At 43.1% G+C, this 26,505-nt stretch overlaps 1 protein-coding gene across 2 annotated transcripts in view; it reads left to right on the forward strand.

Annotated features, from left to right (window-relative positions):
* Positions 1–26,505, forward strand: part of MNAT1 (MNAT1 component of CDK activating kinase) — a 574,189-nt gene that overhangs the window by 413,460 nt on the left and 134,224 nt on the right. For both annotated transcript variants that reach the window (XR_014968776.1, XM_085626176.1), the window contains one exon: positions 16,671–16,792. Coding sequence is in view for 1 of the 2 variants with exons in the window: in XM_085626176.1 (XP_085482302.1) it covers positions 16,671–16,792 (122 nt within the window). In the remaining variant the exon portion in view is untranslated. The remainder of the gene's footprint in view (positions 1–16,670; positions 16,793–26,505) is intronic.

Raw genomic sequence — 26,505 nt, forward strand, 5'->3', positions numbered from 1 at the left:
TCCAACGAGACCTCTCAGGAGACCCTGCATATGATCCAGTTGAAACCCCAAGTCCAGAACTGGAATAGCACTCTCTACCCTAACGCCCAATCTAGACCCTCCAGGTCCAAGAATCCATTTTCAGAACCAGATAGTCTAGCCCTCCTCCGATCGTACACCTCTCTGCACTCATCCATCTCAGTCCCTTCTAGATCAGCACAAACAGCCCCACTATCTGCCCCTAGCTCGAACTGTCCTAAGCAAGGCTACACGGAAGCCATCCAAAGCATCACAACCAACGCTCACAGAGCACCCAGACTCAAGACCAATGCCCTAAACATTAATAATCTCGTGCAGATCCCCTCCACACAGCCACCGCTCACTGACAGCCTGCACAAATCACACCTGAACTGCATGTTACTTAATTGTAGATCAGCGGTGAAACATGCCACAGACCTTGCAGATCTCAACCTTGCCCAAGAACTGGACCTCCTTATCCTCACAGAAACTTGGCTCAACGACTCCTCTGGTCCTATCCTTGACATACTAGTCCCTCCCAGCCACAATATTATCAGACGTTAAGAATACGGGAGGTGGCATAGCCTGCATCCTCCGCAACTCTCTCACAGCGAAACAATCCTCCTCAGCTAATCTCTTTTCCTGTGAATACTTAGTCATAGACATCACTAGCACACACAGACCCTTATGCAGTCTTCACATCTTCTACCACCCCCCCCCCCCCACCCCAGGCGATAACCTCCCTCTTATTGAACAAACACTATAGAAACCATCTCCTTCAACCTGGGCCGACACTGCCCACAGATCTTCCTTGGTGACTTCAATCCCCACTGGAATGACCCGCATGATCAGGTGGTTAACACTCTCAAGAACTTCCTAACAGACCTCTCTCTGTCTCAATTCTGCTACAGCCCCACACACAACTTAGGCTTGACACTTGAGCTAATCATTTCCAACCCCAACACCATTCATCTCGAATCTATTCTTCCCTGTGACTGGTCGGACCATCACTATATCAACTTCCTTATCCTCGAAAGCTGGATCACAACCACTAAAACTAAAACATTAGAAAAGATCGCTTCACAACACAAGCGCTGATGAGCTCATAGCGCTTCCCTTCCGCTTCCTGCAAACATGAACGACGTTCACGACCTCAGTGAGCACTATAACAAGGCCATGCTCTCGTCCCTGAATGCTAAGGCTTCCCTACAACTAAAAAGAATACCCATCAAGGACTCCAAACCTTGGTTCAATGACAGCCTAAATGCGGACAGACGCAGCCTAAGACTAGCTGAACGCACTTGGAGATCCACTCCCTCCACGGATCTTCTAAAAACTCTAAGACTCAAAATAAGTAGATACAACAAACTCATTAGAACCCCAAAACTTTCCTCCTTCAAAGCCCAACTTGACAAAGCAAGAAATCACCCGAAACGATGATTTGAGCTGATTGAAACACAATCCAACAACGCACCCACCCAATCTCAGCACATCGCGCGTACGCAGCCAAACTGCGAAGTGGTTGCTGACTTCTTCCTCGAAAAGTCAAACCAGGTCGAATCAGATCTAAGGTCTGCTGCACTCATACTCTCAGCCCCTCCTGCCTCCTCCCTCTCCACGTCCCCTCCCAGCCCGCTTGGTTTCTCTCCCAAAAACAATGCCTCTTGGAGTCTATTCACACCCCTCAATGACATTACCATCCTCAACACTCTCTCGACCATTAAACCCTCAAATCACTTCAATGACACCCTTACCCCCAGCTTCTATAAAGAAATGAAAGGCTCCTTAGCACCGCTCTGGTCCATGATCATCAACACCTCTCTTCATCAAGGTGAGATCCCGGACTGCCTGAAGGCGGGCCTAGTGCTCCCCATTCTTAAAAAACCCTCGGCTGACCCCGAAGACCTGAATAATTACAGGCCAATCACAAACATTCCTACCCTGGCAAACCTACTGGAGAAATGTGTTCATTAACAACTGCGCAAACACATTAAGCAATTCCAGCTCCTCGACCAATTCCACAGTACCGAAACGGCCATCACTCACATAGTGGACAATGCTCTCACTTTACTTGACCAGAACGAAGCCTGGCTATTAATTCTTCTCGATCTCTCATCTGCCTTCGACACTGTCAAGCATGACAATCTTCTCCACCTTCTGGAATGCAGGATGGGGCTCTCGGGCACAGTCCTTAAATGGTTTGCCTCTTTCCTCAACAATAGAACACAATGAGTCAAATCCAATCAGACTCTATCCAACCCCAGTCCCTGCATGCTGGGTGTTCCACAAGGGTCCTCACTCTCCCCCACGCTCTTTAACCTTTTCCTGGAACCACTGACGGTAATTCTTAAAGCCTCCAACATCCAATATCACATGTACGCTGAGGACACCCAACTGTACATAAAAATATCCTCCCCCAAAGACATCAATGCTCTCAACGTAACCCTGCTCAAAACCCTAAACTGGCTTACCTCCAACCATCTCAAACTAAACGCCCTCAAGACGGAATTCCTCCTCATTGCACCGGCTAGGCAAACCCCCACTCTTGTGAAATCTCTCGACTCTTACTGCGCTCAACTGAACACCACACCTCATTGACTCCACAAAGTCACTTAGAATTCTGCTTGATAAGAACCTAAACATGCAAGAGCACATCAGAGCATCTACCAAAGGAGCGAACTTTCAGCTGTTTATCCTAAGAAAACTCAAACCCTACCTTCCCCAAGAGGATTTCAAATTGGCAGTGCAAGCACTGGTCATCTCCAGACTAGATTACGGCAGAGCTACTTTATGCGGACTGACGAAACTCAGTTTAGCCCCCATCAGAGCATCTCTAAATGCGGCTACGAGACTCATCACGGGTTTCAAGAAGACCAACCACATCTCGCCGGACCTGAAATCACTCAAATGGCTTCCTTTTGAGGCAAGGATCCAATTAAAGATTGCTTGTATGACCGTTAGAGCTATTCACTTTAATACCCCACTCTACCTGACAAATGGCCTAGTACTTTCTGGGGGCTCCCGGTCCACAAGGAGCTCCAGCACCTTGCTGCTCAAGCCAAAGAAATTCAATACGCTTAAAACCACAATCGTACATTCTCGGGCATTGCCCCGAGAATATGGAACTCCCTTCCAGTGGAAACATGACTGATTCCATACACATTTGCCTTCAAAAGGTAGATGAAACCTCTACTAATGAACAATGCGCTGATCTAGAAGCTTTGCTCCTCTTACCTCGAGACTGTCTAGCTATCGTAACTATTACATGTCATTTGTTGCAACCCACTGTCGCCTGCCATAATGTCATTTTTAGGTCTCGCCTGACCCAGCGCATGCGCTGGTCTGGCAAGATATTTAGTATGTGGGTTTTGAAAGTGCTACCCACATTTTTGTGCTGGCTACAAGCTTGAGTTCACGATGGCGTGCACGCGCACAGCTGCTCCCGGCATTCCCCCCTCCCTTCTCGACTACCCATCTGCCTTTCCTGCTCCAGCCTTCAGCACCATCTCCGCCCCTCCCCCCGCTACTGCGCGCGCATCCCTAGCGCGTCATCGTGATCACTTTCGCTTTCAGAGTGATCGCGATGACTTTCGCTTTTACGGCCGCGCAGCCAATGCTTGTTATCGTTAGCTATTAAGTCTTCTTGCCCTAGGGTTTATGGGCAGCACTCATGACAAAACAGTAGTTTTTTATATTCGTTCTTTATTGGTGTCTTTATTTTCACATATCGCATTATATATATTTTTCTCATTTTTTCATCTGCTCTTTGTACTCTTTTAAGTGGCCTTTGCGTTGTATCCCTTTATGCATTTCAGACAGCTTATACGGCCCGTCTACTGTGACACGCTGCATAGCTTTTTGAATCCAACATGGCGGCGATAGCTAGACGCGGTTACTTATGGCTTAGCCTTTCAGCTGAGATTCATGTGCAGGTGGTTGAATGGCTTTCCCGCCTGCACAGATCTCACACTGTCGTATATAAACCTCCGACCCTAATCATTTTTCACCTCTTAGCCAGGGGACGGGTTGCGATCAGCGTGATGATACGTACAGTGGACGCCATTCTGGGTAAGTGTAGTGAGGCACCCTTTCCCCGTTTTTCTCTTATCCACGTTTATATATATATTTTTCCCCATACTTCCGGGTTTGTTATTTTTCTTACTTTTCTCTTTTTCTTTTTAGAGCTCTTTGCAAGTGGTTGGTTTGACCGAGGCACTAGATGCCCGTGATTTGAGTGATATTATACTGTATTTACCTCGTATGTAGACGCACGGCCCAGAATACATACAGACAGTTCTCTGTCTACTTTTTCGTAAGTATGGGCATTCTTTGTCGACAGCACACCCTTTGTTCCCCCGTTTCGTTAGACTTCAACAGACTTCAGTACTGCTAATTATGGGCCCTGATAAGTTTTTTTTTTCCCCCTCGTCCTTTAGGTTCTGCCTATTGAGTTAGTACTCTTATACATGCTTGTAGCTCCCTTGAACAGCCTATGATTAATAAACATTGGAGCTATAACTAGACTCTTGCTTGCCAACTAGACTTATGCTTGCTGGCATACAACTTGTCCCCTCCTAGGAGGACTCGTATTGGAAATCCTCTCTGGACAAAAACCTTTTTTTGACCTTTTAGTTTCCTTGAGACTGTTCAGGACACGCAGATTCCCTAGTCATACCCCAAGTCAACAAGCATTGGCATAGCCAATAGGTCTCGCCTTTGGGACCTTATAAGTGTTTTGCCATGCAACAGTTGTTGTTGCACCAAGGATATTGTGCTGCATAACTAAATACTTATAAGGTCCCAAAAGCGAGACCTATTGACTATGCCAATGCTTGTTGTTCTTGATGTATATTGCCCTAATTTTCTTTCTACCCTAGCCTTCTCCCTATGTCCACTATTATGTCATTTTTGCTCTTGCTGCACATTGTCCTACTTGTACCTTGATTTGTCTCCTTGAGCTGTGTTCCTATGTCTTCTTCAACCATATGTAAAGCGTTCTGATACCCACTTGGGTCATGTTCGCGCTATATAAAACATTTAAATAAATAAATAAAGGGTACCAAGGCAAAAAACTACCAAAGATATAAACATAACAATTACAATGATAAGACAGGGGGGGAAGTTGGTGACTACAAGTGGGGTGTACTTGGCTTCCGAAAAGGGGGGACGCAATGTTGATTCAAACCTGGGACACCCTCTGTATTTTCTTAATGGGTTCATCTGCCTGCTCAGGTCGCCTTATGTTATGCATCTCGTTGTTCCACATAGCTCTGATCATGGCATGGAACCTCAGTTGGGCCTTAGCTCCTAGTATCTGCAAAACCCCCATCCACTGACCCAGCTTCCACCGCCTCTGTTCTGTAACTTACATATATCCGATATAATGATGTATAAAAAATCCATCACCTGTCAAGTTCACTTGCCTTAGACCCAGATTCAGGATTAACATATTAGTTCTACACCATAAAAAATTTGACAAGGTTCTTCCTGGGACTTTTCTGCCCCTCAGTCCACTAAAAAGGGCCCCTATGAATGCTTTGTATCTCTTTTTCCAGATCAATGTCTGGCTTACCCTTCAGGACCCCTTCCTTAAAGAGGTTTACCAGACAAGCCTTTCAAATCACTCACGTCGGTGTCCTCAGAAACATTCAAGATCTCCAATCTTTCCTACTCGTCTGTGATTTAAGCGTCTCTAAATCGATTACATTCCTGTTTACCTCTCTGTCCATCATGACCATTTCTACCTCTAATGCCTTGATCCTTTCACAGATGTCATCTTACTTGGCCTCTAGGGCATGACCTTGAATGTCATTCTTATTTGCCTCAGAGATTGCAAATTCCTTCTGCTTCTCCTAACGAAGGTCCATGAGGATATGTTCGACCATGTTTGAGATTGCAAATCCCTTCTGCATCTCCTGACGAAGGTCCATGAGGATCTGTTCGACCATGTTTGAACTCATTAAGGGGCCTACTGGGGCAGAAGAATTTCTCTGTCTGAACCGGTAATGCTTCTGCCTGACTGGGTGAACTTTCCACATCTGGGAACTGATCTTCTGGATTACATAGCTGCTGATATCGGTTCTCCTCTGAAACACCAATTATTGTCTTGGGCCCCAACTCCCTCCCCTTATGGCCAAGGAAGGGTCTCATGATGCCTCCTGAGGCCCTGATCAATTGATAGAGGGGTCATCCAGACCTGCAGTGTTCTCTTCTGTAGGCTGCCACTTAGACTCCACGGATTGCCCCTCCTTTTCTTTCTGAGGCATTCCCTTATTGCTGGGCATAATTTTAAAGAAGGAATCTAGTGAAGGGGTTACTTTGGATTCAATGGGGTTCTTTTGGGGCATCAGATAACATTAATTGTGAGTGCTTCGTGCCCTTAGTTCTCCCAAGCCTCCCTCTGGCTTCTCTAGCACTTCCTCCTTCTTCTGATACTATATAATTAAAAAAAGAGCCTGCTGATAGTTTCTGTGATAGGAAACCGCCTGCCCCCTAGGCTCAAAGCCCCTACAAGACACCCCAATCTGAGCAGCTGCCACGGCTCTCCTCAAAGACCCCCACTTTTGCTCTTTATAAGTATCTTCCCCCACTTTGGACCTTAAGTTGTATTATTTATGTCCTTCACATGCACAGGCTTTCGTAGCAAGTGCACCGCTTGATGTCTCCATGCAACCAAATGAGCTCCCTGCCTGTGACCACAGGCACACTCTAGGCACTACCTCCCCTCTAGATACACTCCTCTGCAAGACACAGCATAGAAAGTCAGTCAGCCGCTCTCCTCCATCAAACTCCTTTTCCTGGCTTGTACTTCTTGACATACTCAGGTTGCCTGTACTGGTGCTGACTCTGCCCACACTCATCTTAAGCGCAACCTCCTGTAGAGCCCTCCTTGTGTGGCAACGTTTACCCACAGCACAGCTCTAGTGTGGGAAGGAGACTGTACCACTGGGTGGCATAAGAACCTCCAGCCCCATCGACTACACAAAGTGTTCCAAAAATTAGGATCACTACCCCCTTGTGGGTTGATTAGCACTAGCCTGAGGCTGTGAGGTAAGGCATGGTCATTTCAGCCACAGTACCTCTTCAATGCAAGCCTGTGGCTGACTTCAGCCGATGCCATTTTCCTTCAATAGAGCTGAAGCCTCATTTCAATTATTACTTTTTAGGTCTCATTTGCGAGAGATGTTGTATACAACCAAGGTATTGTATACAACAATGGAGCTTGCAGCCCACCCATTGCTTGACATTCGTTGGCTTCAGTGTCACTCTTATTTGCTGCATTCTAATTGGCCAGCCAGTGCTGGCTTCACTTACTCTTCTTTCGACTGGAGCATGGACCAAGTACTGATTGCTTCAGCTTGATTGTGGTCCATCCACTGATCACACTGTGTTTGAGGTACAATATTTTTTTCTCTTGTTCCCTGTCATCCTTATTTAACCTCTTGCCATCCTTAGCTATGTTTTACTATACCAAACGTATTTCAAAGAAGCTGTTTTCTCCTTGGAAATGGTTGTATATTGTGACAACAGATGTTATCTGCTTTTTATCTACTTCCAAATATATTTTCACTAAGACATGGACTTCGCTGCCATTGCCTTCTTTGTGATAACATTTTATGCCAAAAGTCAATTTTCTAAAAACTTTTTTCAAACATGGGGAGATTAACAGATCTGCTCAGAATCGCAGAGGTATTGTGCCGAGACCTAACAAGCATTGACTAAGCCAAAAGGTCTTCCTTTCGAAACTATTGGCTTGGCCGTTGCCTTTTGTTCATGCTGTACAGCATGGGCATTGCGGACTTTGGCAATGATTTGTAGCCATGCTGCATAGCAATGTGACTGCTGTGCAGCATGGCTAAAAATAATAATAAAAAAGACTATGATGTGTCCAATGCTAATGCACTTTAAAAACAAATGCTTTAGCCCTGACTGCATCATAGCGCGTTCTTAAATTAGTTTTAGCCGTACTGCAAAGCATCTGCGCTGCTGTACAGCATGGATACGAAACATTGCTGTGAAAAATTGGGTTGTTGGTTGACTGGGGTATGAACCCTGGTCAAGCAACAGCCACAATCCCTGGCAGGGTGAACCACAAAAAGTTATTAAATTAATCTGAGTAGCTTGACAAGAAAGGCAGTCGGGCTTAATTTAGAGGCAATGTGAAAAGTATTTATGAAACACACAAGCAGTAATAAAGTGAAAACACCACACAAGAAGAATTTCACACCATTTTTGAAAAATAGAGTACATTTTAATAAATTATTTGAACCAAAATGATAATCCAGTCAGTAGAACAAGAATTACTAGCACCTAAAAGATTAAAGCACCAACTGCGGACATCTAGTCGTGTGAGACCGGGTCAAAGACGAAAAATATAGCCGACCGCAATGGTGCGTGGGTCAGATACAAGAAGTGGATTGGACCTGGTCATCTCTTACCTTCAGACGTAGACGAATTTTCAAGAAAAATATTCTTAGAAGGTAAGGTTCAGAGGGGCAAGGATTCAGGCGGTGTCTGAGGAGGGAGCGTCTTCATTGGGGAGCTGCTAGACAAAGTCGCAGTGAAGATTTCTACATTCGGACTAAAGTCAATTTGTATGGAAATCTAAAATCTCCATCGGGATGAGACAGGAGTCTGTAGCCTAAGACCATTTCAGGGGGTCACATACCCCTTTGGTGAAGAAACGTTGATCAGGATTTGTTGCACTGGAGAAGAACGTAGCGGGAGCAGCTGCAAAGTCAGGCCGAACGGCGTTGCACCTTTGGCAAATAGACAAGCAGATTTGTCCCAGTCTTCCCTCGGTTCTCAGAGCAGTTTTTAACCAAAGATGTTCTAACTCCAAAATGTTGGATTTTGGCTATTTGGGCACCTTTAGCACCACAACCAAGTGTCAATGACTGGGGGAACTCCACTTGGGGTGTACAGGACTCACTCAGGCAAAGTCCATGTTTAGGTTCAATATAGTGTGAGCCTTTTATGCTCCTGTGGCTCTGCACAGGAGATCAGCAAACTAGCCCTTGGAGTCCCTCCGCAGGATCCAGCTGCCGTAAGTAAGGGTCCACCTCCTGACGTTACCAACACCGTGAAGTATTACACAGAGTGTTCGAACCATCAGGCGAGGGAAAGGGAGAAGGGGAAGGGGCAGTAGGGAAAGGAACCTGAAACAACAAAGGACAAATATATAAACAGAGCATGTGATATATGACTACTCTCATGTGGTCTCACTAAACTCTTATATACCTGTTTGGGAATGATCACACTCAACTCTGCAACACACCCCAGGCCTTCCTTAAAACATGAAGCAAGCAGAAACCTGAGCAAGAAGGTGGTCTCACATATACCTTTACACTCTCATTAGAGAACCAATAGCATCACAAAGTTAGAGTTCATTCTTAGTCCCAAAACAGAACCCAAAAGGTACACCAGGCAACAGTAATGAATTTGTAATCCACAGATACGGTAAGGCGTGGTTAGATTCACCACCTTGTTCCGCTCTGTCAGGGAGTCTAAGAATAATCCATCGTCCACGGCAACACGTGGCTACCACCACCACAGTACTCCGTACTTGCTGATTACTCCGAAGGTTTGTGCACATAAAGAACACGGCAATGCGTGGTTTCGACCACCACCGCGCTCCGCTCTTTCCAGTGAGGTTGCCGGTACACATGGAAGTAATCGGCAGCGTGTGGCTAGACCACCACCGTGCTCCGCTCCTAATTAGCAAATAGTAAAATAAGGTAGCACGGCAACGCGTGGTTTCAGTCACCACCACGTTCCGCTTATGCCCTGAAACTTGTGGGTCCAAAGGAAGGAATCGGCAGCGCGTGGCTTAGACCACCACTGCGCTCCGCTCCTGATACACACTCAGTAAATATGAATGCCAGCACACGGCAATGCGTGGTTGCCGCCACCACCGCGCTCCGCTTTGCTTCCTTACAGCAGCCTTACCGCCCCTCTGAGACGCCGAGTTCAACAACAGCAAACGATTCCTCGCCGAGAGGACATCGAAGGAGGCAGGGAAGAACTGCTGACCGGCGGGATGCTCTCTCCCTCAGCGAGAGCCGAAAATGGTTTCCGTTACAAAATTACGCGCATCGGCCGACGCGCGTCCTCGCCTGAAGTACTTCCTTCCCCGAAGGCTCATGGGATATGTAGTTTCTTGCACTTGCGAGGTAGGCGCCGCTATGGATCCTGACACACAGACCCTAACTATCAACTAAACCCAGTCATGTGACGAAGAGGAGGCTGCAGACACCAGAGGGCAGGAAAATCCCAACTTTCTAAAAGTGGCATTTTCAAAATTGTAATGTAAAATCTGACTTTATCATTAAACAGGATTTTTAATAACAATTTCAAAGATCCCAAACATGAAATGCTTATCTGTACCCAATTATAGGTTGGCACTTACTAAATGTAATCTGGCACCCCAATGTTATCCTATGTGACAGGTAGGCCTCACAGTAGTGAAAAACTGACGTAAGAATTTTTCACTACCAGGACATGTGAACGTACATGTCCAACCTTTTAGTTACATTGCACCCTGACCTATAGGCTACCTATGGCCTACCTTAGGAGTGACCTATCGAATAAATGAAGTTTTTAAGGCTTGATAAGGGGGTTACATTGCAAAGTCGAATTGGCAGTTTAAATCTGCATTCAGGCTGCAATGGCAGGCCTGGGACATGTTTTAACGGGCGACTTAAGTGGGTTGCTCAATAAGTGCTGCAGACCCACTAGTAGCATTGAAGTGACTGGCCTTGGGTATATGTATACCAGTAAACAGTGAACTTCTAGGTAAATTAAATATTCCAAATAGGTGTAAACCAATTTTACCATGTTTTGGGGAGAGAGCACAAGCACTTTAGCACTGGCTAGCAGTGGTAAAGTGCACAGAATCGGAAGGCCAACAAAAATGAATTCAGCAAAAATAGGAGTGAAGGCAAAAGGTTTTGGGGTAATCCTGCAGAGAGGGCCAGATCCATCAATTGCCAAAACCAAGGCATATTGGCTTTGTCAATGCTTGTTTTGAGTGTGTCCCTCCCAACCAACGGTGAACAATTTGTTTTTTTCTCAGATGGCCAATGCCTCTTGGCTGAAATCCTTTTCAGCCACTCTCGTCGACTTAAATATACTCCCCTGTGTCAATAATAGAAATGTGTCAAGACAGGGTACTCTCTCTATGCAAGTAAAGCAAATCAATTTACATGCAATTTTGAGAAAGGCTAGTCAATTTAAATAATACTGAACTTCTTGGATGCTTCCCCATAAAGAAGTTGATGTGACCAAAGCTCTTGACAGAAAATGTAAGGCATTTATTTTGCCTGCAATCAGGGGCGTAGGAGACACTAAATTTCTGTGGGGGGACAGGGACAACCTTGTGGACTTTCCAGTGACCGTATACAAATCCCCCATTGTGTGAGACCGTATGCCTGTTAAACGTATACAATCGCATAATTATGAAGAGAAATATTGAGAAAGGCTGGCATGTAGTCACAGTTTGCAAGTATGCTTTATTTTTACTTACATTCACAAAGTAATTAGACCAAATGGAAAAAATATGTATATGAATCTTGCATCTTCATGCACCAGGGAAACAAAGGGGATGTCTGGGGGGTCCATAGGACCCGCTTTCTCCTCTTCAGAGGGCTGCTCTCAGGAGGCGCACTGATAGTGCGCCACATTTTAGGTGTGCCTCCTGAGAGCTTCTTTGCCTCTGCGCCCAAGTCTGTAATACAGCGCTGGCCAAGAGGCAAAGGAATCCCCTCATTTGAATGGGACAGCACCCCCATGCAAATGAGGGAACACTCTCTTGAGGTAGCGCTGGTGCTTTTAACTGCTCCAGCGCTATTGGTATTACAGAAGGGGCCGCACAAGTGTCTGCGGCCTCTTCTGTAATACCAAAGTACCCTGTGGGCATGCAAAGCGGGCACGAACGCCTGTTGCGCCCCCGGGGCACTTTCTGTAATGCGGCCATTGGGCTTCTAAGGTCTATTGGAGCCTTATAATGTGTAGCATGGGAATGTGCTCCCTCAGGAGAGTGGACTGGTCATAAAGGCTGAGCCTAGTTCCCCAGTTCCAAATTTGACAGCTCTAGCCTGAGTGCAACATCCTCTCTCCACTGAACACCATACTGCCCCACTGAGAGAAACTCGCACTGACTTCAGCTAACAACCCAATTGTGCCCCGCTATAAACACCTGGATGTGACTTAATTCAAATTATGCACTAGACAAGAGCAATATGCTGCCTGAAAAAACAAAGTAACAACATCCTGGAAAAAGCAAACACTCGTAGAGAATGCAAGTTTAAGTAAAGCATGTGAATGTAAGCAGGGACATGGTAACCTTAACGCTTTTACTCTCATTATTCAGAAATCAGTGAGTGATTTTTCCTGAAAAGTTAGGGACATGACTACAGGGCCCAGAAGGGACCCGTTTCAATGTGCGTTGCTTATACCCTTACAAAACCTAAGCAGTTTGGTTTAAAAAGACCACATTCCTGAATACAGAGCTGCGGTACACATATTATAAGCTAAAATAAGGAACAAACACTTAAAGGGATCACCTTAAAATGTTCTCCACTCCACCCATCAACCAGGTATTGCAGTCCCTACAGGAATGGTGCACTTCCCCACCCTGGGAAAACAATGTTGTGCAAAAAAAGAAGTTAAAAAGAGAGTAGCGCTAAACTTGTAAACTTTGTAAAGTGGCGCTAATGTGTGTAGGTGTGAATAAAACCAATCTGGTCTGTCTGCGATCCCTCTGTAAACAAGCATTTACAATGCAATGGTCTCGGCATTGTTAAAGTTAGAGCTATTGGCATTGCTCACGACATTATTTTTGTTTATGTTTTTGTTTTTAAAACATTTAAAGAAACGGCATTGTTATTTACAATGTCAATAGCTTAATCTCTCTCAAATGCGAGACCTATTGCATTTGCACCCATTCAGAGCCACACACACAAAGCCACCCACACACACAGAGCCACCCACACAGAGCCACCCACACAGAGCCACCTACACAGAGCTATTCACATAGAGCAACCCACACACAAATAGAGCCACCCACACAGAGCCACCTACACACACACTGTTACCCACACACAGACAGAGCCACCCACGCATAGAGCCACCTACAAAAAAAGCCACCCACACAGAGCCACACACACAGAGGCACTCACATATACACACACACACATAGAGCCTCCCACACACACACACAGAGCCACCCACACTTACAGAGCCACACACACAGAGCCACACACACAAAGCCACACACATACAGAACCACACACACATACAGAACCACACACACACACATACATCTAGACACATACACATTGATCTTGGCAGCCAAAGCAGAAGTGGCACCGTTGTTTCTAGATCTTTGCATTTATCACTAAAAATTAAGCATTTAAAAGTCTTTGTTCAGGAGGTGATGAAGCTATGTAGTCATAATGTTTATAGACTTTTTAAAAGTTCACCCTCCAGAAAATTCGTGCACCGGTCTCTGCGGGCATTCGTCGGGGAACTCACCATGGTTGTTGTTTGTACTGGCCCTGCTCCTGCATGGTTATTTCAGAGGAGACTGAATCGCATACGTCTTGAAAAGAGCTCTCGCTGCAACATCACTTCATTCCAAAGGCATGGCATAGTCACACGATCTCGTGTACTCCCAAACGCAGTGAAGTGGTCACCATATGCACACACCGTGGTAACCATGGCGACCACGTCCATTCGCGCAGGGTAACCAAGTTTTTATTGCGCACGCGGACGAGGCCATTTTAAACTCAGGCACAACAGAACCAGTTCACTGACTAACTCTGGTGTGGCGTGGCAAAAGCCATGTCTCCGTGTATTAAAACTTCTGTGTTATTGTTACATTTGATTCGATGACATGCTCTCTCTTATCATTGGGCGTTATCAGTCCCACTCCCGTGTAGTACGTGGGTTGCTGCACGTAAACAGAGACGGACTGTTGAACCAACTAAGAATGAAAAGAGAGGAAAGACTATCCCCTATTTACACTCTAGGCCGACGCTTAACTCGCCCGGACGCCATTCTAAAATGAAAGTGGACACATTAAACCCAACAAATAGAACGTTCGATTAACATAAAGCTATTCACCCCAAAATGACGTAGTAATGAATTCTTCAGACAAAATATATAACAGAATGTGTCAAACTGTATTGCTTTCTACAATTATACATAATTTAAATGTTCTGGGAAAAAACAAGCACATGTCGGTGTAAACATATCTATTTTCACCTATTTCTTAAAAGTGCGAGGTTGCTATCACTATTTATGAACGTTAGCCTATACACGTATGTATGATTATTCCTATTTAAAATGCCGATTAAAACTATCGAAACCACGCCCTGCAAACTTCCTCTTGAACGCATTGTACTCTTTCCCTCTCTGTACTACGTGTGGTAGGTGTCACGTCTTGTACGGAAGTGGCCCTTGAATTTCTGGCGTCTGTAGAGTGCAGAGGATTAATATCTTCAGGTTTTGGGGACGGACGCTTATTGTATACATATTCCGTATAGGTAAAGGAGTATTTGAAATATACTGGGAGTTTCAGAGAAGTAATTCTCGTAAACAGCTTTTGAAGAGTTCACCGTTGAGACACCGTTGAACAAGGCAGAGCAAAAGGCAAGCACACCCCTGCCTTTGTCCGAGGCAGAGCAGAAATGCCTCGGAGAAACGCAGTGGCGTTTTCGGATTCGGGGGCATGTTTTGCTTTTATCTCCTCTTGCCATTGGCTGGAGGAGATAATTAGATTTGTTGAAAAAAACACGCCCCCCGATCCGAAAAGGACGGGGCCTAATCGGAATGACGGACCTCTTCTCCAATGGCTGGCCAGCATTCAAGAGGCCAGCCAATGGAGAACAGGGGAGAAGAGGGGCGGGTTCAAGCCCCTCTTCTCCAAGTCATTAAATCTCGGATCGAGACTGCGCAAGCGCAACCTTCGAGCCGAGACCTAATAAAGGACTTTCTCCTGCCAGCTGTTCCAGGCAGGACACGAGCAGCGCTGGTGCTCAGTTGATGGCTGCAGGCTGCAATGATTGCTTTTCTTGGATCAATAAACGGTATGTGTACTAATATGTAGGTATGACTAAATTAAATCCACCTCCAGACACATTTCTCTAATCACTATTCATTTTTGCCAACAGGATTATTGAAGTGTTTTTTTTTTTTGTTGCATATCTGAATTGGCACATTGATCCTCAATCCAAACAGCACATTATCTGGCATGGCTTTGCCTCATTAAATAATTTTGGCAAACAGGAATACATCCGAGCATGGTCCCCACTGGGGTTTCCGTTTTTGTGCATTGAGAATGTATATTGGGTTTGTCAAGGCTTCCTCTTGAATGTTCCTGATACTGCCTCAATAAATCCAGGGTACTTTGACCCTAGGACCTTGAATTATTGGTTCATTATTTTAGACTTGGACTAGGCATAGAGCCAATCAAGATTTTTAGGGGATCCAGATGTGATCCTTTTACATTCACGATTGCAAATGAGAATCGTATTTAGTACTTAACATAAAATATGACATGGGCTTCTTTTCCCATCGACTTGTCCTGGAATAGTCTTAACTAGGACTGTGAGAATGCCCTGCGTGTTGAGCTGCCATTTAACTGGGTAAGTAACGCCATTTAGCACTTTACTCCCTACACGCAACGTGTATGGGCTACATTCGCACTGCAAGATTGCTGCCACATCCTTCTAAATCTCTTAACAGTAGTGTGCCACTGTGTGTCTTGTCTTACCTGGTATGTTGGCTTGAAACCTCCATGGCAGTGGTTATTCATTCTGCCTTGGGGTTTTCATCCAACAGATATGCATTCCTGAATGCATTATCTCTAAACAGCACCAAAGTTTCCTAATGTTATGCATTATTTGCAGTACTTGTCTTTTTCGGATGCCTTACCGAAGTGTCTCATTATGTAATTCTAACTTTTGTATTATTTTACTGATTCTGCGGCATGGTGTTTTAGTGCGCCCCCTTCTGGGACGTTGCTTAATTTTACTATTAAAAAAAAAAAAAAATGTCCGCCATTTTTATAAGTATGTTTAAATCTCACTATAGCTTCAAGAACAGACCTCTGCAGCCACGCACTTATTATGCTAATACGCTCATATCATCTGTGTTTTATTAGCGTTTGGCTTCAATCAGAGGAAGTTTTCTGAAATAATTATTCTTCTTTATTGTGAAATTCATTACAAACTGAAGCTTAGAAAGCAGTGCTTGTAAAAATTCCAATAGCTATTTTATTAAGTCGCTCTTTCAGGAAATTATTGATTAGACTTTATATTGGGATTGTATAGAGATATGTGATTAATATCATTTTATTTAACGGCATTCATCTTGGATGGTTTATCCAGTTACACTAGAAAGCAGCTGGACTCCACAAATAAAGAACTTAAAAAAGCCTTTTTGCTGTTCTAAAGAATTATGGCTATTTAAAAAATGGCTTTCTTTATAGGAGGGCTTAACCAAGAACTCACTTTACAATCAGGAAGTTGCCAATAAAGGAACCGTTTTGAACGTTATCTTTTCCTTCGTGAATATGCTCCCAACTTGGTTTATGAATAAAAAATAAATAAGTCCTCTAAGATATTTTAAATTTTACAACTCTGTGTTTGTTTATTATTTTTTTTTTTTAGGGTCAACATGTTTCCTTAGCGCCAATTACGAAGATCGAGGGGGCTCTCTACGAGTATAACCCGATTCAGTTAGAGACGTATGGACCAGACGTTCCACAGCTAGATTTGCTAGGAAGGCTGGGGTAAGGACCACTGCCATTTTATCAGTTTACTTTTGAGTTTATTTTCCAGAATGATAAAATATTCCACTTTAAAGGTCGGTTGCGAACTTCCCTCCTCAAATACTTAATGACGTGATTCCTTATATTCAAGAAATATTTGTGTAATCTAAACCGCAAAGTTTTTGTTTCTTCGTGTGATTATTTAATATTAATGTTAAGATATATGTAATGATTGATTTTGAAATAAATATTGTTGTTTTTTTAATATTTTTGTGACGTCCTGTCTGTACTGCTCTTTCATCATTTTTTAAGGGATTCACTCGCATTGTGAGCTCTTGGTCCTTCATGGCCAGTGGGGAGAGAGACTAGATTCTAGCAGTGTTTTTCCAAGCCTGCCTTTGGCACAGTGGAGTGACTCGTAATTTTGTATTGCTTACGACCAAGAAGAAATCGAAATTAAATTTTGTCTGCAGCAAGCCAGTAAAAATAACAAAAGTAGACTTCCTGGCACAAAAGTTAAGGCTGGATTTTCTGCTGACTGCTGTCGACGGGGAAGCAATTATTGTGAGAAATCGAGCATGAAGGATTTTGTAGAAATGCAGCAAGTAAGGATGAACATGCCATTATGTTTGAAAATGACGTTGAAAATTTGCCTCATATGCTAGTGCACTCATGCTGGTTTTTATTGGACACCTTTGCAATTCTGCAGTGGGTGATTGATCATTCTGTGGCATGGTGCTGGTTGTGCGATAGCCGGATTAGTGCTCCAGTGCTTGGTGTATCTCTGCAAGTCTTTAGACGGCCATCTTGAAAGAAACTTACAAATGGCTTCAATCTTGAGAGTAGAAGTTTGGACTTGCATAGTTGGCAATGTACAGGAATTTAGGGGCTTACTACAGATATCTTATGGGCCGATCTTTATTGTATAATTGGAGTAGCCTGGGGTAATTTTATGGTATTCTGTTGCATGTTATTATACAGTAAACACTGGTTCTATATGTAGGCACTTCTTAGTAGGCTCTCGCAAAAACCGCAAGCAGCTCTTTGGCAAAGTCTTAACAAGACATAACCATATTTCATTGCTCACAGTGTACCCAGATCAAACTTTAGTCTAATTTAGGCAGTATCAGTCATACTTAATCCTTTTCTTCTCTCTTTGCAATCAATCCTGTGGCTCTGTGGGACTTATTTATTTCTCTGGTTGTAGGGATTATGTACTCCTTAGGGTGGTGGTTCACAAGGCTTATGGTCGTAGGTAGGGTATCTCCTGCCTTCTTTGGCCACTCAGAGGGAAGGGATTTGAGGATTGAAATGCCCACTTTCATCACATATGTCTTAAATCCATTCTATGTTTTATACAACAAGGGGACCCAAAAACTTTGGTCAGGGACCTATGGGCATAGTAATTTAATATGAACTGTAGTCCCTAACGATGGAAATGGAGGTAAGAAATAATATAGACACACAATGAGGTCTATATATGTTTTTGTCCATCTGAAGAAGGAATTTTTAATGTGTTTGTGTTAGAGAAAAATCACACACAAGGAACATACAAGTGGGGATACAATTTGTCGCAAAAAATAAAAGCAAAAGAGGAAAAAAGCTCAGGCATTTACAATGGCTTGGATTTAAATATACAGTTTTCCAAGCAGATAGAAAGAGCAACACCATAGCACATTACAATCAACAATTCTGAAAGTGTCAAGGTGTACAGAGTCAATGACGTTTCGATCCCATTGAACTTGATACTGAGTTCATCATCAGGACATAACATTAAATGCCCGAGATTACTGCCTGTGTAACGATCATGTCAGTAACCCCTATCCTGGAATGGACTGGGAGCAGCTGACACGGAAGGTGCAGGAGCGTGCGCCGTAAGAAACCCCTTGCAGGTTCAGGTGGGTCCTATAGCGATGTGGTTCATCAAAATTCGTTAATAAAGGGAACTGCAGTCTTGTAGGAGGCTAATCGAATATGGGTAAGACTCCCAATTGGGGGGAGTGAGAGGGCTGACCAGTGCTGATACTGTGATGTCAAGTAATAGAGGACCCGAATTTAGTATTACATGGACCAATCCTTAACTCCAGGAGGAAGGGAGTATCTGGTGGCTTCCTCGGATCTTCCGGCTTAGACAAACTGAGGACCCGACACTGATCGCGCAGCACTAACAGAGGGTATTAGTCCCCTCGGGAAGCCACCAGATACTCCACTCCTGCTGGAGTTAAGGATTGGTCCATGTAATACTTAATTTGGGTCCTCTATTACTTGACATCACAGCATCAGCACTGGTAAACCCTCTCACTCACCCCAATTGGGAGTCTTGCCCTTATTCGATTATCTTCCAACAGGACTGCAGTTCCCTTTATTAACGGATTTTGAGGAACCACATCCCTATAGGACCCAACGGAACCTGCTAGGAGTTTCTTACGGCGCACGCTCCTGCGCCTTCCGTGTTAGCTGCTCCCAGTCCATTCCAGGATAAGGGTTACTGATATGATCGTTACACAGGCAGTAGTCTCCGGCCATTTAATTTTATGTCCTGGTGATGATCTCGGTATCAAGTTCAATGGGATCGAAACGTCGTTGACTCTGTACACCTTGACACTTTCATAATTGTTTATTGTAATGTGCTATGGTGTTGCTCTTTGTATCTGCTTGGAAAACTGTATAATTGAATCCAAGCCCTTGTAAATGCCTGAGCTTTTTTCCTCTTTTGCTTTTATTTTTCTCGACAAATTGTGTCCCCACTTGTATGTTCCTTGTGTGTGATTTTTCTCTAAAGAGATCCTTAAGATGGACAAAAAACATATATAGACCTCATTTTATGTATATGTTATTTCTTACATTCATTTCCGTGTTTAGGGACCACTGTTCATATAAAATTAAATCCATTCTAGGCTAAAATGCTATCGCACATCAGGTTGTAAATGTTTTGCAGTTGGCTGTCTTATTGCTCCTCCATCACCCTTTTCAAGCCGTACTACTAGTTCGGTGTAATCAGCAAATATCCTAAACTCCAGATGCTATCTGATGACTACATATGCGCATTAAAGAGGACTGGGAAGGGCCAGTCTCTGAGGGACAACAGATTGGGGTGGATCCAACAATATTTTAGCCTGATAGGTCCTGTTATACAAAGCCACTATATAGTCTTAACTTTGTCCATTAGCCACTTTCCATGTTTAGGCGACTCAAGAGCAACGGGTGTTTCATCATGGCAAAGGTAGCAAACGTAAAATAAAACAAACTCTTTCAGATATCTGCTATCCTTTTCCCAGAGCAGAATGTCTCACTGATTTGACCGCATCAGGACCATGGTTGCTGGGCAACTGATGGCTCAACTTCGATATGGACCTCCAGTCCCATGCTTATTGCTGGTAAGTTTGAGATGGGCTTTGCACCTCAGCCACCCAATTCCACTTCAGAAAGCACTTTCACTTTCTATGATTCGAAAAGTTAGGATGCCAGTATTAGTCAATGGTATAGCTGTACATTTAGCTCATGTCTGGGACCTAAGTAATAAATACATACATAGCATAATGGTCCTGTGGCGGATCATTTTCTTGACCAAGGAATGCAGTAATAGGTCCAGTGTTCATTCACGTGGGAGGAGGTGAGGCTTAATGGTTGACTTGCATTCTAAGAAGGCAAGGAAGGACCTCATTTTGTAGAGGGAAGAACATTCTAATATAGTAGCGGTAGCTGTGAGAATGGGCTGAACTGTGAGGATGCCCTTGGATTAAGTGGGACAGGCTGGTTATGCAATACCATGATTCTTAGTTGGGATTGAGGTAATTTGCATCTGTTTATGGTTCTGTTACTATACAAGATCAACAGCAAAGGAGCAAGCACGCACCCTTGTTGTACCCCGCATCCAATTTAGATCTCTCTTGTAAGCTCTCCACTTTGACCAAACCTCACTCTGGCCTTTGTGTTCATGCACAAAAATGGCAACAGGTGTACATCATTTAGTCGTTATGGAGCACATCACATTATTTTTGTATATTAAACATGTTACTGTTGCTTCTAAATGATTCTATTCATTATGATTATTGATTGGTTTTTAGTTTTTCTGTGTTTAGGTTAAACATCCATTAAAATAAAGCCAAACTTCCCTTGTCATCCTCCTCTCCCATGCTATTTTGCATAATCACCAGGATATTAAATAATGCTTCTGGTAAGTAATCTCGCCATCTACCTTGCGAATAAGTAATTGTGAATCCAATGGTATGAAAAACCTTTCACTTTGAAGCCTGCTTCGACCACTGTATTAGAAGACATTCTTTACTCATTGAAACCCTCAGACTCCCTGTGGATCCTGCACCAGCATGGCTGCAAATCCATCTGAGAAGGGCATATTCAATCTTTTTTGGAATGAAGGAATATTCCATTACTTGATGCATGGGAGCTCGCTAATTAGAGGCCCATTACCAGCCTAGCAGTATTCTCTAAAAATCCTTAAACTTTATAGTGCCACTGTTTCAGAATCACTTCGAAGCCAATAATAATGTATCCACTTTACGGTATGGATTTCAACCCAAGCATGGCTCAAACAACCCATTTATTTTGTGTGATGATGCACTGTGATATATGAACTGGGGAGCTGGGTGGCTCCTGATTCTGTTACACATTGGTACTGTGGATCAGCTGATTCTCTTAAGCAGACTGGCCACTGTCACAAAAAATAATGATACCACACTTAAATGATTATTATAATTTTTGTGTCAGTTATCCCAGGATGTTTTTCTTGGTTCCTTCTTTTTGGATAAACCAATTATGACCTGTGGAGTTCAAGGGTGTCAAAAATCACGCGTCCTCTTCATTTTATACTTGACCAATGTCTGAGCAGTTCAGTAACGCGCTGGTCAAGATTAAATATAATGCTTATGGCACACAGCTTTGTACCAAATTTTTCAATGATCGCTTGTTGGTGAAAGACCTTTAAACAGTTTTGGGAGAAGCAAAAGTCTGTGTGGTTCAGTTTCAAAATAGAAATCATCACCTTTGAGACTAACCGGCTCTAAATTCTATCCTCTTCACCTCCACTTATAATTTTTAATTAGTATATTACTGTCTAAAGTAAAGTGAAACAGCATAGTTTACTCTTGACTCTGATCTCTCCTTCAACTCCAAAGTTGGTAAAGTTGTGGCTATAGGTTTTCATTAACTGCAGGTTGAGAGTGCAAAACTCTGCTATACGATCTCTGGGATAAACAGAAGAAATCGTATTACTCAGGATAGGCGAGTCATTAGGTCCCCATCAAACATCATACCGTTTTATGAGGCTGTCTAGTTTTTAAGTACCTATATAATGCAGCCCTCATTGTTCATCTCAAAGAATCTCAATCCACCATCCAAGCATGACAGAAACAAGACTCAAATTTTATTTAAACATCCCTCCGGTGAAACTAAAGCCCAACGGTGGAATGGTCTTCTCCTAGGTCCAAGCTTCTTGAATTCTCTAGCCAGCAACATGAAAATAGTCCCCACACTCTATTCCTTTGGGGAAAACCCTTAAACGATATATTTTTAGAAGGGTGACATAAAACCTCCGTCAAGAGATCTCCGGTAATGAGCATGTAAGCATTGTAATTACTCAACCAGTCAACCAATGGGCGGCTCAGTAACACTATTTTACGAGCACCATCCCTTCTAACACCAAGAGTAAAATGTTGTATATTACAAGAAGTGGGCATATGTAGATTTTGTTTTCAGCGTTGAGATAATTCCTACATGTACCCCACTTATTGCGATAAAAGGTTTTTTATATTCTTGAGACGCAGTTCTATTTTAGATCTGGTGTTCAATTTTGGGTTTACTCTGCCCACTGAAAGGTTCACAAGGCGTCCTAGCACTAGCTAGCATGATAAATCTTCATTTTGAACCGAAAGTGTATTAGCATGATACCTAAAGGAATTAGCTGCATTTGGAATACAAAAAAAGTTTTGTCTGGAAAAAGAATGCTTGAGCTTTCACTTGAAAACCACCAGAATGGTTTGAGGAGTAGTGTGTCTCTGTCAATGTCATTAGTCATTAATATATTAAAGCTACACTGGGAAAAGGAGAGTTGATTTCCTGTCCACCCACCTGTTGGTATAGCCTCTCTTCTGTTCAATGACAGAGCTCCCCGGAGTGCCTTAAAGCCCAATATATGGAAAAAGTATAAAGAATCGGTATGTAATACTTCAGTGGGAAGTTGGCAGAATTTTTATTTGCATCACTAAATTAACCTCAAAAGCTGGCCTTGACAGCAAAATGTCCGTACTGATTGTTTTTGTTGGCGCCTCTCTTCAGAATTAACTCATCGATTTAACATGAACATCGTGCTCTGAAGCCTAGTGCAGTGGGTTTTTTTTTAAAACCCTTTTTTATGCATTGATGGAAAATATGTTTCTGCTTGGAGCAGTTGTCAAACAGGCCTCTTTCATCGACAGTCAGACGGAGGGCAGCTGAATGAGGCTGTTTAGTCTAGAGTATGTACTCGAGAGATTACAAAGTCACTGTAGGAAATGTAATTATCTAGTTTATTCCAGATTGGCCGTTTTGTAGCGCGTATTTACATATATATTTATTTTTGCACCTGATTGTAGCAACCGAGCATATTTTAATTTAAGAACACTGATTATCTGAATTAAGGTATACAATGAAAACATGTTTATTCACACACAAAAGTAAACAAAAGTAAGATGAATTGCCCTACTTTGTTGCTGATAAAACGTTGCGGCAGTGTTATAGTTTCATATTTTCCTTGGGGATTTGACCTGGGATATGTCTTTTGCTACATTTGTTTTGGATCCATGAACTTCCTTTCGACTTGAGTTTAATTGTTTCTCTGGGGAAAATCAAACATTTCTTGGCGGGCATGCTAGAAACGAAAAGTAATTTCCTGGTAAGATGTCAATTCAGCACGTTTATGTAATGTCACATAAGCACTTTCTCCTGATTTTAGTTTTGAATAGTAAACAACTACTGACCAACGCTGTTTTTCATCCGTGGCAATCCTTCAATATTCCGCTGTCAAATGTTAAAATATCATGGGGCATTAATACACTCTTTCCCTTTCTTAATCCCCTTTGTCAGGAAGTATCACAAAAATCATTAGGATACTAGGTAGCATAGGGATAATGGTCCCCCAAGCAGCACGGGATCAAAACAATCGGAATGGTTTACACAGGCCTTCTGAAGCAGTGCCTAGCCAGCATAGATAGGGCCAAGAGAGAGGAGCTTAAGATCTGTGCAGAATACTGTGCTGCCAAGTGTGACCGTAACAACTCAACAAAGTATGTGTATGTGCACAAGCATACAGTACTTCTTATGTAGAACCACATGCACAAACATCCCAAAGCTCACCCCACCCTCTTGATTGCAGATTTCTTGATATTAGCGACAAGGAAGATCATACAAGGATTCACTAAATATACTGTACATTTATGGAATTTACTCTAATGGAGCGTACCCAAAGGGTCCTGAAATTCAGTGAAATGTTGTACCTGTTGGCAGGATCAGCTTTTGAAATTTGAAATAGGAGAGTTGGTAAACCTTCCCCAAATTATAAAGAGTAAAAGAAGTGAGCTAAATCCTAAGTGGTGTTTGGCATTGAGAAATTTGGCAAGAAAAATTACAAAACGTCCCTTTTCCTCTTCCCCCACTGATCCGTACTGTACATTGTGCCTCACTGTACCCCCAAGGAGAGCAAGAAACTAGGCAAAAGGAGAAGGGAGACTTGTTTTTACCTTCCTATTCTGCCCCATGACATTCTGTGCACAGTGAGATGCTGGACAAGCTGATCCCGTGGGACTTTCTTTTATATGACCTGCTACAAGACATGAGTTGGTGGCCAATGAGAAGCTCTCACTGATGGAAGGTGAAGGTAATGGGGGGCACAGCAGAGCCAAAAGGTTATGGATTCAGAGTCGAAGATTGGTCACATAGAGAGGATATACTGACATGTATGGATTTCAGGGATTGTGTCCTCAATTCTGTGAGTACGTTGGAGCAGAAGGTGGAGCATCTGGATCATCTCCTGAGGGCTGCTAATGTTAGTGCCTTGGAGGTTTCATCCTTATCCAAAGGTGGAACGCTGCACACACACAAGCTATTGCACACATTTCTGAGGGTCAAGGTCTTCTTGAAAGATGCCCACTAGGGTCCACCTCGAGGATGCCATGTGCTACAACTGATATTCAGGAACTAGGCCCTTTAGAGAGACTGTGAGGCAGACTGCTGCTGAGCGGAATCATTTCATTCTTAGTGTGCACAAAAACCCCTAAATTACCATACCTGAGCGGTATGACGTAGACAAAGGAGTGAATGGTTGCAAGTAATCAAGTGGAAGATACGGGGTGTTACTAATCGTTTGATATAATATCCCATATTGAGGTAGGGTTCCGTTGAATGTAGTTTCTTTCATTCGATCATTTGTGACTGGTCAATTAGAGTTTGCACCACGGAGGGCATTCAACGAATCAACGCATCCTACAATAAAGGTTGCTTTTTATTAAGCATTGTATTCAAAACCTATTGTGCCAGAGGATTAATTACAGATGATAGCGCTTGGGGTGATGTAAGTGTGCTGAGTACTGGTGGAAAGAGGAGACTCTTTTCGTGGTGTTCAGTTTCCTGTGAGACCTGATCCCAAACCACCTCCATATTTAAAACAAGCAAAATGGCTGCACATCTGAAGTCAGAACCTCCTCCTTTCAAAACTGCCCATGCAACCCACCATATGTGATATGGGTCCTAATATGCGTTTAATAATGGAAGGTGACATATGTAATACTTTTGGAATAGGTTAACGGCGAAACACCAGTTAAATCAACGCAACCTCAGTAATAAATGTCAGGCGCAACCACAATTCAGAACACTCGATTCTTACTGCAAAATCAATTTTGTAACTATTCTTTAGAAACCACCTTCAATGTTAGAGCTAGCTAAGCAGCGCGCTTCTGTAACTTGTCAGAGCCGGCTCTAAGTTAATAAATATTTTCAGTGATGTAATGGGAACAGTTGGAAGTGTGTCAGTATATAGGGCTGTGAATGTGATTAATGTTTTAATAAGCACTTTACTACCACTCGTGATTGGGAGGAAAAATCGTTTCCTCTGCAGGTTGACACAAACCAGCAGGTGTGCATGCACGTTCTTTTTTGAGGTATGAATATGAATTTTCCTTAACCCAACTGTCATAGATTTGATTTCATTTTGCTTTAGGTTCTGAGGTAAATAATGAATCCATTATGTAAAATAAACTATTTGGCTTGAAACCACACGGCTTTTGAAGCATTGGTTGGTTAGTCAGTGTGTGGCGTTAAATATATTTAAGTAGAATACTTTTTGAACAATATTACAGGGGAAAAAAGATTTCCTAAAAAATTGGAAGGTGTCAGTTTCATGAGTTGGGAAATATATTTCCATCATGTCCGTGGTAATGGATCACAAGCCATACATACATGGCTGAAAGGCAAGAAAACATTAGACTTCAGGCCTACCTCGATTTATACACTTTGTGTATAAGCCACGAGTGTAGTTTATGCCTAAGCAGTGCTGTAGCTGGCTAGCCCTTTGAGTATTACTGTACGTATATCCTACCTTGCTTAAACTACACATTACACTTTTTTTAATACAAACATTGTGGATGTTTCTATTAACCATTTATCTCTGAAACAAGACATGCTCTCCAGTGTCAGATATATTATGCAGCACGGTTGCACGAATGATGCAGTCCAGTTCAAGAATG

This window comes from Triturus cristatus, chromosome 9 (assembly GCF_964204655.1).
Source record: "Triturus cristatus chromosome 9, aTriCri1.1, whole genome shotgun sequence".
In the NCBI taxonomy this organism is placed as follows: domain Eukaryota; kingdom Metazoa; phylum Chordata; class Amphibia; order Caudata; family Salamandridae; genus Triturus; species Triturus cristatus.